This window comes from Anoplopoma fimbria, chromosome 1, assembly GCF_027596085.1.
Source record: "Anoplopoma fimbria isolate UVic2021 breed Golden Eagle Sablefish chromosome 1, Afim_UVic_2022, whole genome shotgun sequence".
NCBI lineage: Eukaryota > Metazoa > Chordata > Actinopteri > Perciformes > Anoplopomatidae > Anoplopoma > Anoplopoma fimbria.
The window spans coordinates 28334394-28351359 of NC_072449.1; the positions used below are offsets into that span (position 1 = coordinate 28334394).

Here is a 16966-nt window from a genome sequence, read left to right on the forward strand (position 1 = left end):
GAAATAAGTACATGTGTATATTTTGTCCAAACACACGTGTTTCAGTAAAGAGCAAGATACTTCCAAAACAATTCAGTGTAAGCTTAAACAGCATTTTAACCATTTTAAACAAAACTGTCTATTGAGTTTAAGCACCACTTATTTTACTGATAGTAACATTAGGGCGGCAACTAACGATTATTTTCATTATCAAGTAATCTGCAGATTCTTTTCTTGATTCATTGATAAATCATTTAATATATAAATTGGGAAATGACCATTTGAATTTCCCAGAATTCAAGGTGAAGTCTTCAAATTTCTTATTTTAACTGACTCAAAACCCAAAGATGAAATATTCACCTTTGAGAAGCTGAAACTAGAGAAAGTTTTAAATTTTTTGCTGATAAAAAAGACAAGTAATTGAGTGATTTACTAATATAATCAGCTCTAAAGGTGTACTTTGAGGCTGTAACCATTTGACTTGATTCATGGCAAATAAGTTCCCGTAAACATCATGTGCTCATGTGTGTGTGTGTGTGTGTGTGTGTGTGTGTGTGTGTGTGTGTGTGTGTGTGCAGGGCGTCGGGCGCGATGGCTAATGCCTCCCCAGACCTGGACAACGCGGAAGCCCAGCGCCAGCTCAACAACAACAACCGACCAAGCAGCTCGGGATTCTGGGAGACGGAGTGCACCAGCTCCAAGCTGTTCGAGTGCTCTCGCATCAGGGCCCTGGCAGGTCAGAGGTCACACACACATGATTACTCATATCCATACAGCACACGCACTGCATCGGAGACATGGTGTGTTGATAATTTGCTGTTTTGAATTTTAAGTTTTAAATTTCTTCTGTTCAATAGTTTTATCAAGATTTATCTATGGCTTGTTTTTTACATTACAAAGTACACTGTAAATAATTTTTCTGCCAAATAACAGTATATTGCTGGCAGCAGAGTATAGCGATACACTGTAATTATAGCAATATACTGTAATTCTACAGTAGTCATACTGTTGAACAACAGTCTATTACAGTAAAAATGAATGCAGTATATTTCTGTGATTATTTGAATTTACGGTAACATTCTGCATAGGAGGTTAGATTACTAATTCTCAGTGTTTACTGTAAACATGCAAAATTGATAATACAATAACTCAATTAAGCAGTTTAGAATATCTAAAATATCAATCTGCAATACTTTGAACATTAGAACTTTATTGTTCTGTGGGGTACAGGTATCTGCATCATTATGGAAATGATGAAACATATGCAACAAACAAATTAGAAAGGATATAAATCAAACAAACTTCTATTTAACACTGCAGTGTCAACATAAATACTTCTACTGTACAAAAAACACTTGGACGACCCAGCTAAACAAGCCAAAGATATTTTAAGTAGGAGAATAAAAACTGTTCGGTAGGCTCAAGATTTATCCTTTTAAAGTCCATCAATGCTTATAAAGCTAATAATAACAAAGTCTCTTGTGGCTTAATTGGATAAAGTCAGTCTGTCAAAACAACACATGGAGTGAGTGTTACATAAATACAGTAGATTAGTGTTGAAAATTGTCTGTAAATGAACAACAATTGGTTACAGTGTAAGCACAATTTGATTTATTTGATTTTGACTCATTAAGAGAAAGACCCCCCCCCTCTGATGTCACACTGATTCTTTAATTTCCCTCAGATGAGCGAGATGCAGTGCAGAAGAAGACTTTTACCAAGTGGGTTAACTCCCATCTGGCCAGAGTGTCCTGTCGCATAGCAGACCTCTACAACGACCTGAGGGATGGATACATGCTCACCAGACTGCTGGAGGTCCTCAGTGGAGAGCTGCTGGTGGGACACACACACACACACACACACACACACACACACACACACACACACACACACACACACACACATGCACATAACGGCAAAATATAATGGGCTTGGTATCAGTTTTGTATCAGTTTAATGATCCGTCACAGGATGTAAAGTTGTATCGGTTGAAGGTGCTGTATGCAGCCTTTCCGAACAAATACATGAATCAATAAATTATTGGCTCAATATTAGCTATGTTACCTAGCTACCTCACGAGATCGCTTGTTCCTGAACTTATCATTCTTTCACCTTTTTTTCGAAAATTCTCAAAGCTTTAGCTCTAGTCCTGTGTTTACAAAATTTGTAGTAAAATCCAAACTGATGGCTGTGTATGTTTTTTTGCAAAAGTTGTCTCTGTTTATAATCCCTATGATGTCCCCCCCCCAGCCGAGGCCTACAAGGGGTCGTATGCGGATCCACTGCCTGGAGAACGTGGACAAAGCCCTGCAGTTCCTTAAAGAACAGAGGGTTCACCTGGAAAATGTGGGTTCCCACGACATTGTGGACGGAAACCACCGTCTCACCCTGGGCCTTATGTGGACCATCATCCTACGCTTTCAGGTGAACACAACCCATATAAAGCACCTATGTATTGTTAGGATTTTGGCATTTCATCACAGCTCCGTGATGTAGTGGCTAGGTTTGAGAGATTTATGATGGCAATGAGCAAAACACGATTTTGGTGTATATATGACTTTTGTTACCAGTTTTCTATATGAACAGTGAGGAAGCTCTGAATTTAGTAACTGTTATAATAAGATTTCTCGTTGGTTGATTTGGCGTGGTTACCATGGCAACCGCTTGTGCAGTTTAAAGGATAGGACACTTTTTGAGAAACATAACAGACTATCAGCTGGTGCATCTGTTTACATTGCAACCAAATAAACTCACGTTGTTGTAGTTAGTCACAATTTATTGCAACCGTGCTTTGACCTCATGCTGAGCACGGCTCAAGAAGTTTTTCACGAAACAATAAAGTTGGTTACCTTAGTGAGTGTCTTCATCTAACAGCTCACTGTGGCTGGTCGTTGTTGTTGTTTTACTCCCTGCGATCTTTATTTCTGATCCGTGGTCAAAGAAAATGCAGAAACTGACCATGTCTTGATTAGACGATCACAGTCGGCACTAACCTCCGTGACAAATATATTGAGTGTCTTTCAACTGCTTCACAACAAAAGTCAGTCCTATGTGAAGCAGCTGCAGGAAGAACTTTCAGTTTTCATTTGCAGTGATTTAATACAGCTCTGATTTGAGACTGAAAACTGGATCTTATGCTGTGCGAAAGAAATTCAAATCCGGTGTTGGAATGGTGGATTCCGCCTATGTAAAAATATAGAGAGGTAATCTTGAAATTGAATAACATTAAATGACTATTGCTTAAAAAAATCAGCAGGGGTTGTAAGATTGTAAATATAAGCCTGGAAGTGGTCCGATATCAGCAACTGACTTTCCAAAACTGAATGTTCCCCGTGGGACACGAAGGCTTAAAAGTGAGCTTCTCCATAAATGCACTGTGATGCTGGCGCGCGTTCAAAGGCTACCTACTGAAGCACAAGGATGCTGTCATCAGCAGCGGCTTCATTTAGGACGAGCTGCCAGCGGTTATGTTTTTTGGGGGGAGGGGGGGAGGCTGGTCACAACTGCCGCATCATCAGAGTGCGACAGCGACAGCGGTGTTTGGGTAAAGCCTGAATGTCACTCAGGGCTCAGAGGCCTCGAAGGTAGCAGTCGCCTTCCAGTCTGCTCTTCGACAAGGACACAACACACACACACCCACACACACACACACCCCTACATACACACTCCATAAACACATGCACATGCAAATTATATCACACAAACTGACACACATACTCACACACACACACATGGGTTCCACGCCTTAGCAGCAGTGATACAGGATCAGTTCCTGCCATGTAAGTACAGCAGCAGCCTCTTCATCACGCTCCAGCGCTGCAGCGTAGCTTTGGCACAAAATGCTTGTATAGCATTATTCAGACCCTCCTGTAACATTCATGGTGCACAGCCTCCCAGCAGCTGTCTCCTGGGACTCGGCATTGTCATGCTAGAAGACGAATGTTCTTTGTGTGCAGTATGAGTGGACTCATCATTTCAGTGTAAACGTTGAAATGAGTGTTGTTTGACGTTCGCTGTTTAAGCCTGGTTACTTTATTGCATTATTGATATGTAAGGGTGCATGTCACAGTTTGTGGTCATTATTTTTGCAATCATAAGATCACACTTTGCACAGACATCATTTTTTTGTCCTTGCAAACAAAAGTTCCAAATAGCATTGTACAAAGTCAGTTTCAGTGTTTAATCTGAATGATGTGTTCTTTACAGTTTCTTTTTTCAAAATGGGAAAGAGAAAATGTATGAACAAAAATCAAATATCGGTGTACGCTATATTTAAAATATTTTCACCTCTTTACATCGCTGTCAGACAGCCCTTTCCGACATGGAACTGAAGCTGTTATTTGCTCTCTTGAATGCCACAACGCTCCATTGACAAATATGGTAACTTTACCTCCCAAAACACAGGAGGCGCTGATCTGCCTCCATTGGTTAGTTTGTTATTATTGTTTGACTTTCGGATACGAACTAACCTGACATCCACAGCAGTACATTATCATTCAACCTTAATTTAAACTTGAAAATACATTGAGTTAGAGACATCATTTACAATATAGCCGAATAAAAAAATGAATCAACACTAACAAGCACCAAGAAACACAAATAAAAAACTCAACGAAAAGTAAAGCAATTGTAATTCAGAGTAAATGAATCAACTAAAACAAGAACAACTGGAAGTGGAATAGAATTATATTAAGAATTTAAATTGCTCTACAGATAAGAGTGAGGTAAGCTTTAAATTGTTCTGCATGTTATCCCGTGTTGCGGGTGCACAGTGAGAAAAAACTGAATCTTCTAAGCTGTGTAAAAACAGCCGGCCGCTGCAACGTAATCAATTCATTAGAGCGTGTTCAATAAGAGCTCACATTAAAAGAAAACAACAAAGCAATGTAAAGGGTTAAAAAACAATAAGGCAAATGATGAGTATTATAAATATCTCCAGTAAAAAATCAGAGTGGTAAACAGCATCCAGGGGCTTCAGAGTCGCAGCTGAAGCATGCATGTATAAAATGTCACCATAATCCCAGACTGATAAGAAAGTTGCCTCAATAAGCGTCCTTTGGCAATGCAAAGGACAATGGGTTTTATTCCTAAAGAAGAAAGCATATTTTTCCTTTACAGTCACACCAGTTTAGTCACATGGTTTTTTAAAAGTTACCTTCTCATCGATCCAAAAAAAACAAGATACTTGTCCTCTTAGCTTAGCCTCTGTGCCGGTACTTGTGTCTGCCTCTCCAAACTGGGGGCGCTCCAGACTGCCATCTACTGTAGTAAATACACTGACTACGGATAAGTACCTCATACAGCCACACATAGGCAGGTGAGGGGGTCTATATGTAGCAACATCAATATGCAAGACCTACATTAGGTCACGAAGGAAAATGGCTTTAGAACGCCTTGGATAAATGGCATTTTGGAAGCTAAAACGTTCCTACTTTTGGGATTTGAATACACACAGACAGCAACAGTGGGAAACTACAGAATGATATTAAACCCCAAAAACAAAAAAAAAAAAATATATATATATATATATATATATATATATATATATATATGGACAAGCCTTTTAAGTGGACTGTGTAGAAATGTGTTGCACACATTTATTTAATATCTGTGGTACAGCAATGCTTTAGATACTAACAGGCTTTCATGTTTTAAGTCTAGCTTGTAACTGTACAGATTTGGGCTAGTACTGTAAGCTGACTACTAGCTCTGCCGCCATTAGCTGTGAGCTTGGCTGGCATCCCGCTCTCCTGCTCTCAAGAGCCACCAGTCGATGGTCTCTTCAATTTTGCATGCGCTGAGAAAGGAGATCAGTGCAGAGGACTGGTGTTCAGGAGTGTGTGTGTGTCTGTGTATGTGTGTGTTTGTGTAAAAGATGGAGAGGGATTATGAAAAAAGTGAGGATAGGGGAAAAGCATGGTTGTCTGATGGGAAACAACCAGCATTGATGTTGTGTATAAGCAGAGGGTGGGGTCTAACTGTGACCTTCAGTCAGTGTTCTCCCTCAGTAATGTGTGCTTAGTCAAGGTTGAAGTTAATGTGAGGAGGTTTTGACTGACTATGAAACAGTCTCACATTAATACTGATGCCTCTATATGACCTTCATAAGTAAACAAGACTATCAGGAGGTTGATTGGCTATTTCTAGTTCGTTATTCCGATTTGATTCCGCTCTAAATCAGATCAAATCATTCAGGTTCACCAGAAAATCCTCCCACCGTGGACCGATCAAGATCTTCACTGCAGCCTTTAACCAGCAGTCAGAAGCTCTGGCGGGGGGAGGAGAGGCCAGGACCAGAGCTCCACCTCACTGCCCGGCACACCGACACAACTCTGCTGGAAGACCCCGGCCGTATTGCTGGGTCCACTGGAGATAAGGGAGGCAAGGGAGAACCAAAACCAAGACTGAGAAGGTCGGCCTTTCAGACCCCTGCTGTAGTAAAATGAGAGATTTTCTAAAGGGACTCTGGTGCTTGGAAGCACTGCCAGGGAGACAGACAAAATCAGCCCAAAATGTTTATTTTGATTTTGGCGGTCCTTGTGGACGAAAGTTGTAATGTTTCTGGGCCCCAGATTCCCTTTGGGACAACCTCTCATTTTACTGCAGCAGGATGTGAGTCATAATAGCTGCATCTGACAGTCTTCCTCGCTCAGTCCTTGTTCTAGTTCTCCCCGTGCCTCACTTCAATGGCAATGTAGCCTGTGGCCCCCAGCAGCATGGAGTCGGTATTGACTCCCAGAGGGGACCAGCAGGTCAGCAAGGCTAAAGGTCTGCTCCTGGCTGGAGGAGGAGATGCTGCTGCCGGGTTCTGAGCTCTCTTCCTCCCGCCAGCACTCAGACTGCAGGTTAAAGGCGGCAGCGAAGCCGGATCTGGGTCTGTCCACAGCGGGCTCGTTGATGCCGGAGGCCCCGCTTGAGTCTGAGCTGAAGGAGTTTCTATTAAACCTGCATGATTTTGTCTGATTTTGCATGAAATCTGATACAATCTGATACTAACAGCATATGTGTCTTGATTCAAAATCTGAAGGCATGTGTATAAGGTCAATAACTTAATTTAACCAACCATTTAAATGCTCAGTATAATATCAGTAGGGTGGAGAATGGTCCAAGGTCGTCCTCGAGGCTCTCAGTTATCTTGCACTTTGTCTCTCCTCATCTCCCCATCTTTTTCCCTTTCCTCCCTTCCTCTGTGGCGAAAGGGAGAGTTTGCTTTGTCCAGTCAGCAGGTAGGGCCGAACCACTGCAGTAACTGCACGCAGGCAGAAAGAGTGAGCGAGACAGAGAGAGAGGGGGGGAGAGAGAGAGAGAGAGAGAGGGGAGAGAAGGGAGAGGATTGACAGGCAAAGGAAGAGGTAATCCTAATGTATTTACAGAACCATTCACAAATAATAACAGGCTGTTATTTGCAGTGACTTCAATTATAGTGTTGTATATGTGTGACTGTATGTCCTTGTGTGTGTGTGTGTGTGTGTGTGTGTGTGTGTGTGTGTGTGTGTGTGTGTGTGTGTGTGTGTGTGTGTGTGTGTGTGTGCGTTTGCTTACCTAACACACTGCCAGCTCACTTGCTGTTTAGAATAAGTCTGAGTTGAGACACATTGATGCAGCTTTTCTGTAATATTTGATATATATATATATATATATATATATATATATATATATATATTCAGATTTAAACTGAATGCACATTCTAATATGTTATCTTTTGAGAAAGTTAAGATGTAGATTATGTACCAGTTATTGGTGAGATGTTTGCAACATTTTAGACATTCCCTGTGGGTTCATCTGGCACAAGTCAACAGCAAAGAAAGAACAATTTAGTAACAGCAGACACATTTCACATCATAATAGCCAAACCATAGGAAACATGTTGAAGTGTGAATTCTGTTAGTATTTTTTTTACCTGAAACATGGTTAGTTTCTTTGTATTTTCTCCTGCTAGGACAGCAGCTGCCTCATAATTTTGAATGATTATTCCACTCATTATTTGTGGGATTTACTGATCAGTCATTTGATATGTGGATGCACCGATCCGACTCTTTCAGTCCTGACACCGATAGCGGTACCTGGGCTTTTGGTATCGGCCCATACCGAGTACCGATCAGATGCCGGCGTTTAATTCATTATCTGTGTAGTGACTGGGATCATCCTTTTCATTAGTAAGGCATCAGGCTCGACTCAAAACATTTATTTGCTAACTTTGTAAAACTTAATGCAACAAATATATACATTGAAATACATTTATTAAATTGTAGTTTTGTTATTAAAATGATAAATCATACAACAGGAACTTGGTAAATAGAATCTTCAAAATGAACAGGGATTTAAATTCAAGTGTAAACCTTTTAAATGCAGCAACAATTTTGTCAAAACTCCTACAGGAATTAAAATTCCGGTATAATCTAGATTATCTAAACATAGAATTGATTTGAATAGATTGGGTCCATTGTCACACCGATACCCAATCCGGCTATTTGAGTCGGTATTGGCCCAATGTCTGATATTTAATTTACAATGATATGAATATTTCTTAACAGTAGTTGATTCATTGTTTTTTATTAAATATGACGTAGCTGCCACTGAAATAACATTTAGTGCTGGTTTCACATTGTGATGATCCCTTAGGGTGAAGAGACGGACAAAGGATTTCAGCATGATCCCAAAACCTTATCTGGTCTCTATTTGTGTTCATGTGTAGTGTTCATCTTCTGCGTGTCTGTTTGTGCGCAGGCATTGTGATTGTGTGTGTGTGTGTGTGTGTGTGTGTGTGTGTGTGTGTGTGTGTGTGTGTGTGTGTGTGTGTGTGTGTGTGTGTGTGTGTGTGTGTGTGTGTGTGTGTGTGTGTGCTTTTATATTTAAGGCTGTGTGCGTGGGTGTAGTGTTGTGCCTAACGACATGGGTAGCAGCTGATTCCAGGGTGTCATGTCCCCAATTACCTTCGATCATGTCACTGTGATGTTATCGGCTGAATGGCTGTCACTGTCACCTATCATCAGGCGTTACAAAGGCTCCGCACTTCCCTGCTTCAAGACCCTCAGCTCTTACTGCTCTTATCTGCTTTTACTGTTAAACCCCTCTCACTGTGTGCGTTTCTTCGTGTTTTCAGGAATACTGTTTTTAGGAATTCTGCTCTTGACTGAGTCAAGACGTCCTGATCTCAGTTTTATATATATTTATACATTTTTAAGTGTTGCAAAAAAGGTTTGTGTTGTTCGCATGGCTGTTTCCCCAGTTGGAGAAACTCCTAAGCCAATCAGAGCCTTTGTGGGTAGGATTAAAGTTGGTGACAAACTTTTTCACAGTTAGACAAATCTTAACAATAGTTACTTTACTTTAGTTTAATCACAGATTAAATCAGTGCTTATGATCTTTTTTAAGATGCATAGCCATATAATAACCAATAAGCAAAAAACTAACTAAACAAAACATCTGACGGAGGATGGTTGAAATTCCACACACTCGTAGACACAGTCTTCAGTGAGGAAGAGGTAAATACCGAAAAAGCATAAAACTTTATGAGACAGAATTTGTAGGGTCTGTGCCACGATGTCTCATCCGGTAACACTGAACTGTGTTCTTGTTCTAGATCCAGGTGATCAAAATAGAGACAGAGGACAACAGAGAAACTCGCTCTGCCAAGGATGCCCTGCTGCTCTGGTGCCAGATGAAGACCGCAGGGTGAGCAGCAGAATCCAAAAATACAGGAGTCTGAAAGCTGCAACTGAGAATGACATGACTGTTTATGTAAATGTACCAAGGAGGTATGTTGTGTTATGTTCTCGGTTTCCATTTCAAGTTGTGAGACAGGATATTCTTTCCATGCTCCAGGTACCCTGAGGTCAACATCCAGAACTTCACCACCTGCTGGAGGGACGGCCTCGCCTTCAACGCCCTCATACACAGACACAGGTAGGTAGTATTTTTATTTACGTCTCTGTGGAGAGACGTGTAGCTGGTTGGACTGATTTGAGGATTAGTGTCATAAAAAACATGACAAATTCAGTTTCATCATCTTACACCCTCCAGGTCCGACCTGATAGAATTTAACAAGCTGACGCGGTCCAACGCAACCCACAACCTCCAGCAAGCCTTCAACATCGCTGAGCAGCACCTGGGCCTCACCAAACTCCTCGACCCCGAGGGTGAGAATGTTCAGCTGGTTTCATATTCAGTCAGACACACATCACATACAGCATCACAAAATACAGTAAAAAAATCGTATTCACTCACTGATATTTATAGTTAGATTGTGCTTCCACCTGAAGTCAAGCAGACGTTAACTCCTCTGATCTCTGTCTCCACCAACTCCCTCCGTCTCAGATGTGAACACAGAGAACCCAGACGAAAAGTCCATCATCACGTATGTGGTCTCCTACTACCACTACTTCTCCAAGATGAAGGCTCTTATTGTGGAGGGCAAGAGGGTTGGCAAGGTACCAAGTCTCACACATGTGGAGATACACACACACATAGAGACATTTAATAAAGGGCCAGCAGTGGCTTGTGTTTTAGTCAGATAAAACACAATAAACAAATCATCAAAAAGTGCGCTGGCTTAGAGTCAAATATGTTACTTTTTCTTATTAAAATGTCTTAAAATAACTAATTATATATTTTGTTATGTACTTACATAGTCTCAAATGTTTCAACAATTGTATTTGTTTTGAAGAGGATGAGGATTAAAACAAAATCCTGAACACTGAACAACACAATTTAATGATGTTACCAAACTCTGTCTTTTGTTATTGTTTTGATTGAGTGGAAAGAAACCCTTAGCGGCAGAACATATGTCGTTGAACATTTAAAAGATAGAGAAATTTACATGTGATATGATATGATAATTCCTTCTTAAATCTTAATCCAGTTCTTTGTCTCTGAATGTGCTCCTGACCTCCCTCCGTCCGTCTGACTCAGGTCCTTGACAACTGCGTTGACGCGGAGAAGATCGTCAACCGCTACGAGGCTCTGGCCTCAGACCTGCTGGACTGGATAGAAAAGACCATCGCTGTCATCAGCAACCAGAAGTTTGCCAACTCGCTGACCGGAGTTCAGCAGCAGCTGCAGGCCTTCACGACCTACTGCACCATCGAGAAGCCCATCAAGTAAGTTTTTTCGATAATTTGTGGAATGGCATCTTGATATTTTTGGGGACATTTTTTCAAACATAAGTAATCATACTCATGCACGCGTATGAATAATGCATACCCTTTACTGAAGAGTTAGTCGTCATTAAGACACTGCTTGTACTCTGATTGTAGCTTCAAACACATTACATTAATCTCTAAGTCGATACAAAGAAAATGTACCAACATCACCTTGAACTTGGAATCATAATGGGAAATTCTCACTGTTGTGTTTTCTGACAGTTTATAGACAAAACAATTGATTTATTAAGAAATAATCAGCAGATAACGCAGTTATTATAGAAGAATTGGTTCTGGCCATAATTGACATACCTCTCAGAATTGACTAGTTTTTACGATAAATCCAAGTGTCTTCCTTAATGTGTTTTATATAAAAGATCACTCTTATTTATCAAGTGGTTCAGAATATGTCCCAATATTGGTTCAAATAATTATTCAACACCCAGGTGTACATGCAGTAGACTCAAACCTCCCTGTTGGCAAGCATTCACCGTGCCAACATGCCCTTGAGCAAGACAACTCACTCACTAACTATTGCTTTCTGTTTCTCGCTCAGGTTTCAGGAGAAGGGGAATCTCGAGGTCCTTCTGTTCACCATCCAAAGCAAACTTCGAGCCAACAACCAGAAACCCTACGTGCCTCATGATGGGAAGCTCATCTCAGACATCAACAAGGTCATATACACCCACCAGCTGTGTTGTTTTCCTAAATGCACAGTATTTCACCTTTTACTAAAGAATCAAGCATCAAATAATACGAGTTATTGATTAATAAAAACATCACACTTTAACAGTTGAGAGAATACCCACAGAGAGAAAACACATTTTCCGTTACTTTTCTTACTCTGTTACATTACCACCATTTAACTGTTCGTTTGTTTGTCCTTTTCTGTCAAGGCCTGGGAGAGGCTAGAGAAGGCGGAACATGAGAGGGGCGTGGCTCTGCGCAAGGAGCTGATTCGTCAGGAGAAGCTGGAGCTGCTGGCTCAGTGCTTTGATCACAAAACCACCATGAGACAAGCCTGGCTCAATGAGAACCAGAGACTCGTGTCGCAGGTAAGGACCTCATGCAGCTGCTTCCCCAGTGAAGACTGAGCAAGAGGGTTTGACTGTGTGGGGGAAATAGATGACCTGCTAAGTCTTTAGTTTGGCTCTGCAGTTACATTTCCCTTTAGAAATAATATTTAATGTATTATGCCCAGTATTTTCCCCTTTTGAAATAATGCAAAGTTAAATATTGCAGAGGATTAGTGTCATAATGATAAATAACAGATACATTTTTAACTTTATGTGTAAACTGCATTAGTCTCACTGCATAGTTCCTCTCAAAAATGTGTTTTGCTTATAGTCCCTTCATTTGGATGTTTGAGCTTCACTTTGCCGACAGATTTACTAGCAGAGTTTGATGCTGTGAAGGTACTAAATTTGAGTTTGGGACATGCACATACGAGCACGATTTATGTAATCACTATGAGTCTAAAAGCCAATTGTGAACCAGTATGCAACTTGTCTCTGTTTGTTTTGTACCTCAGCACCCTGACGAAGGCTTTCAGACGAGACACGTTAATGTCGGTCATGTAATATTAAAGGCTTCTTATGAAACTCAGAACTCACAGTGCCTTGGAGACATCTTTTGTCCAACAGTTTAACTTTGGAAATGAAAAAAATATTTGCATATTAATGGGATCTGGATGTTATACTGAGTTTAGAATTAAAATGTGCTATACCAACTATATCAGTCTAAATCACAAAGTAGGCCTGTAACAGAGAATATCGTTATAGATTCAGTGGTTAATCTTCATTACATTAGTCTTCCTTCACTCTCTCTTTTCACTTCTCCCCCTTTGTCTCCCCACTCTCACACCTTTTGCTTTCAAATTGTTCTTCTTTTCGCCTACAGGACAATTTTGGCTACGACCTACCAGCAGTTGAGGCCGCAATGAAGAAACACGAGGCCATCGAGGCGGACATCGCCTCGTATGAAGAGCGAATCGGCGTGGTGGTGGAGCTCGCGGCAGAGATGGAGGCAGAGGGATACTACGACATCCGGCGTATCCTGGCACGCAAGGAGAACATCCTGGGCCAGTGGAGTCTGCTGAAGGAGCTGGTTGCTGGGAGGAGGACCCGGCTGGAGAAGAACCTGGCCCTGCAGAAGACGTTCCAGGACATGGTTTACATGATCGACTGGATGGAGGACACACAGGTACTGCAGGCTGTGAGAGAGAGAGAGAGAGAGAGAGAGGGAGAGGGGACGAGAATGACACTCTGCTGTATTCAGTAGTTAGATAAAGACAGAGGACAGAAATAGTGGACTCGGAGAGTGAAAAATAGAAAGGGGAGATCCAGAAAGACAGACAGTCAAAGAAGAAAGATGACATAATCACTTTACATCACACGTGTTCCCTGTCGCCTCCTGATCCGTCTCAGGTCACGCTTCTGTCCAAGGACTTTGGGAAGCATCTTCTGGAGGTGGACGACTTGCTGCAGAAACACAGCCTGCAAGAAGCCGACATTGCAGTGCAGGCCGAGAGGGTCGAGACGCTCAACACCGCTGCACTCAAATTCACCACGATAGAGGGTAAATATACACACATCTGTCTTTAGCTTTATATTAAATAAAAAGTCTTTCAGGGTTTTTAGTTAGTATTGCCTGTTATGAGGGCTGGCATGAAGACAAATGCAGTTTTGATGTGGTTAGAAGCAACTGGAAGGAATGATCTTGTGTGACGCTGTTGTATTGTACTGATATTCACAGTTTGTAAACAGTGCCATATTTGTATTCATTCTCATCCAAAATATCAAATTATGTTATTTAAGTTCATTTTATTTTGACTAACTGAAGGGTATGTGATTGAAAAAAGCAGCACAGAACAAAAGGAAATACACTTAAATATAGATAGGTATCATGAGAGTAACAAAATGTGAGCCCCATATTCTTACAGTACACTTACCTCTGTTTGTAATCAAAACCACTTTTGCCGGTGTGTTCTGAACACTTGTTCTGTTGTCTTTCTTCAGTTGCAGGCAGATGATATTATAGCTTTATGAGTTTATTTAGTCCCTCCAAGGACAAAAGGTTTTCTAAACTATTGATGTCGATGCATTTTCAGCGCTGACGTCATCGATGAGGCCGTCTAAACGCGGCAGCCCTATTTTGACTGCAGGATGTTAATCAGAACGCTAAAAAGAGCAGTTATTACATTTGATGCATATTTTGGTACAAAAGCCAACTTATGTATTGATAAGAGCTACAGGATGTGCACAATTATTATATATTCAACGTTACTTTTACTGATACTGATATCGGTACAGACTCAATTAGCTGTATTGGGTATCGGTGACAATATGACGATCTGGTATCGGGTGCCATTATTTGAGAAACTAACAATACGGTGCATTTATATCTATATATGTATTAGTTACATTTGGTTTTACAATGTTAGGGAAGCAATGCTGCCTTACTCATTGAAGAATGATCCCAGTCACTTCCACAAAGTGAGTAATACAGCTCATTTATTGAACACTGGCATCAGATTGGTACTCGTTAGCGGCCGATACCTGAAGCCAGGTATTGGTATCAGGACTGAAAATAGGCTGAATGGTGCATCCACGATAACTACAACATCTCTCCATTATTTTATAAATTTGACCTTTGGCACAAACTATAGGATTAATTGAGTAGAAATGAAGAGGTGACAACTGTTTCCCAACTGTTTCCCAGGCTACTGAAATAGAGCTCTATTGATTTCATTTAGTCCAGTGGAGATGTATTTGACCTTGAGACAACTCGATATCAGTAAGGGGATCTGCTCAGTACACTTTTTAGATAGTCCAGCTCATAGAACACCACTGAAACCAATGAAGTGCTTTATCCATTTGTTTTGTTTTTTTACTGTAATTTTCCTAATGTTGTTGTTTCCCAGGTTACCAACCGTGCGACCCCCAGGTGATCTGTAACCGTGTCAACCACGTCTCTTCCTGTCTGGAGGAGCTGAAGCAACTGGCGGCTAAAAGGCGTGATGAGCTGGAGGAGTCGAGACAACTGTGGGCCTTCTTTCAGGTAGGGTGGGGCGACGGGATAATGTCGTGTTGATTGCTCTTAGCAAATTAAGGCGGCCAGTAAATCCCATCTGGATGCTGCAAACAGTTACATTTTTTTCACAATTATTTCAATACCTTTTCTCATGCACAACCAAGTGCAACACCATGAATGTCCTCCAATGAGAGGCCGTCTTAAAATGTGCGCCATTATCCCAGTATTTAAATGATCATTGCGTCTCTCAATAAAACAATCAGAACATGACTCCACCTTAAATTTCATCCATTCGGAACAACTTAAGACATTTGAAGGGGTGTCAGTCTTTGTGTTTGGATTTCCAAATAATTCATCATCTCAAACCTGCAGCAGCTTTAAAGATATCTATACATTGCTTTTGAGGGAAAATCTTACTCACTCTGCCTTTTAACTTATTATATTCACCAATCAACCTTAAGTTAACAACATTTTAATACCCGTAGATGCTATATAGAGGAGAAATCTAACGCTACTGAAGAGATGATAGATCACACAGCAAAATACTGTATTCAAAATAACAACACTCTGCTACTTTTGCACAAGAACAAAATATTCTGCAGTGCAGTGAGGATTTTTTTTCGTGTTTTGAAGTATATCATTACTAAAGTATTAATGAATAATACAGCTGTCTCTCTTGTAGGCCGGAAGGGAAGGTACAAATTATAATCCCATTTGTTATGCTCATACATAAAGACATTTTAGTCAAATTAAGCTGTCCTTTTTTGGACCTACCCTCTAATCTTTTGAACACTCAGGTAAAATCTAAATTCCAACACCTGTGCTCTGTTACATGCACATCTTGTCTTATTTGGCACCTGTATAAAAAGAAGAAGCTGTCTATCACTCACAGAGTCACTAACACAGAGATGATGAATGAGTTATTAGTGTTAGTGAGTAAGCTTTTAGAGCGGACTATGAAAGTAATGAGTTTTTAATGAGAATAGAAGATTTCGTCCAAAGAGTCATCCGTTCACACTGTTGAATCACTAATTACATCACATTACTGATTCGTTTGGCTAATTCCCCTTCTGCCTTTTTGGGAGGCTCTCAGAAACAGACTGGGATCAATGTTAGATGGACTTTAGGCATTACAGAAAGGACTGTTCCATTACATAGTTTTTCCTTTCTGTTTTCTTTGCATGTATTATCTTTGACTTGCTTTTTTCTTTTCCCACTTTTCCTTTTTATATTTTCATTGATAAAATATATTTTTAAATAATATCTTTGTTTGAATGTTAAAATGTCAATCTTTGTTCTCCTGTTAGGAGCTGGAGGAGTCGGAGGCCTGGATTAGGGAGAAGAGCGCCATCCTGGGAGCTCAGGGTTACGGGAAGGACCTGAGCAGTGTGCTGAAGTTACTACAAAAACACAAGACCCTGGCTGGAGAACTGCTGGCTCACCGGTCGCAGCTGCAGGTGTGTGTGCATGTATCTGTGTGTGTGAGAATGAGAACCTGGAATACCTACAGCACCTGGAGCCGATCCCAGCTGTCATTGTGCGAAGGCAGGGTTCCCCTGGACAGGTCTCCAGACTATCACAGGGCTGACATATAGAGACAGACAACCATTTACGATCACATCCACACCTAGGGGCAATTTAGAGTCTTCAATTTACCTAAGCTGTATGTCTTTGGACTGTGGGAGGAAGCTGGAGAACCCGGAGAGAACCTGCGCTGACACGGGGAGAACATGCAAACTCCACACAGAAGGCTCGTCTAGCCCGGGAATTGAACCCGGGCCAGTTTGAATGTCTTGAAGTGGGGTTGTATGAGT

General features: G+C 41.0%; 1 protein-coding gene across 2 annotated transcripts in view; it reads left to right on the forward strand.

The window, feature by feature from the left end:
* The first annotated feature begins 570 nt into the window (after positions 1-570).
* Positions 571-16966, forward strand: part of LOC129108971 (spectrin beta chain, non-erythrocytic 1-like) — a 67725-nt gene continuing 51329 nt past the window's right edge. For both annotated transcript variants that reach the window (XM_054620900.1, XM_054620974.1), the window contains exons 1-14: positions 571-715; positions 1664-1815; positions 2230-2403; positions 9563-9654; positions 9805-9885; positions 10003-10118; positions 10297-10409; positions 10891-11078; positions 11677-11794; positions 12017-12175; positions 13020-13322; positions 13547-13697; positions 15043-15179; positions 16460-16609. In XM_054620900.1, the coding sequence (XP_054476875.1) occupies positions 571-715; positions 1664-1815; positions 2230-2403; positions 9563-9654; positions 9805-9885; positions 10003-10118; positions 10297-10409; positions 10891-11078; positions 11677-11794; positions 12017-12175; positions 13020-13322; positions 13547-13697; positions 15043-15179; positions 16460-16609 (2079 nt within the window). The remainder of the gene's footprint in view (positions 716-1663; positions 1816-2229; positions 2404-9562; positions 9655-9804; positions 9886-10002; positions 10119-10296; positions 10410-10890; positions 11079-11676; positions 11795-12016; positions 12176-13019; positions 13323-13546; positions 13698-15042; positions 15180-16459; positions 16610-16966) is intronic.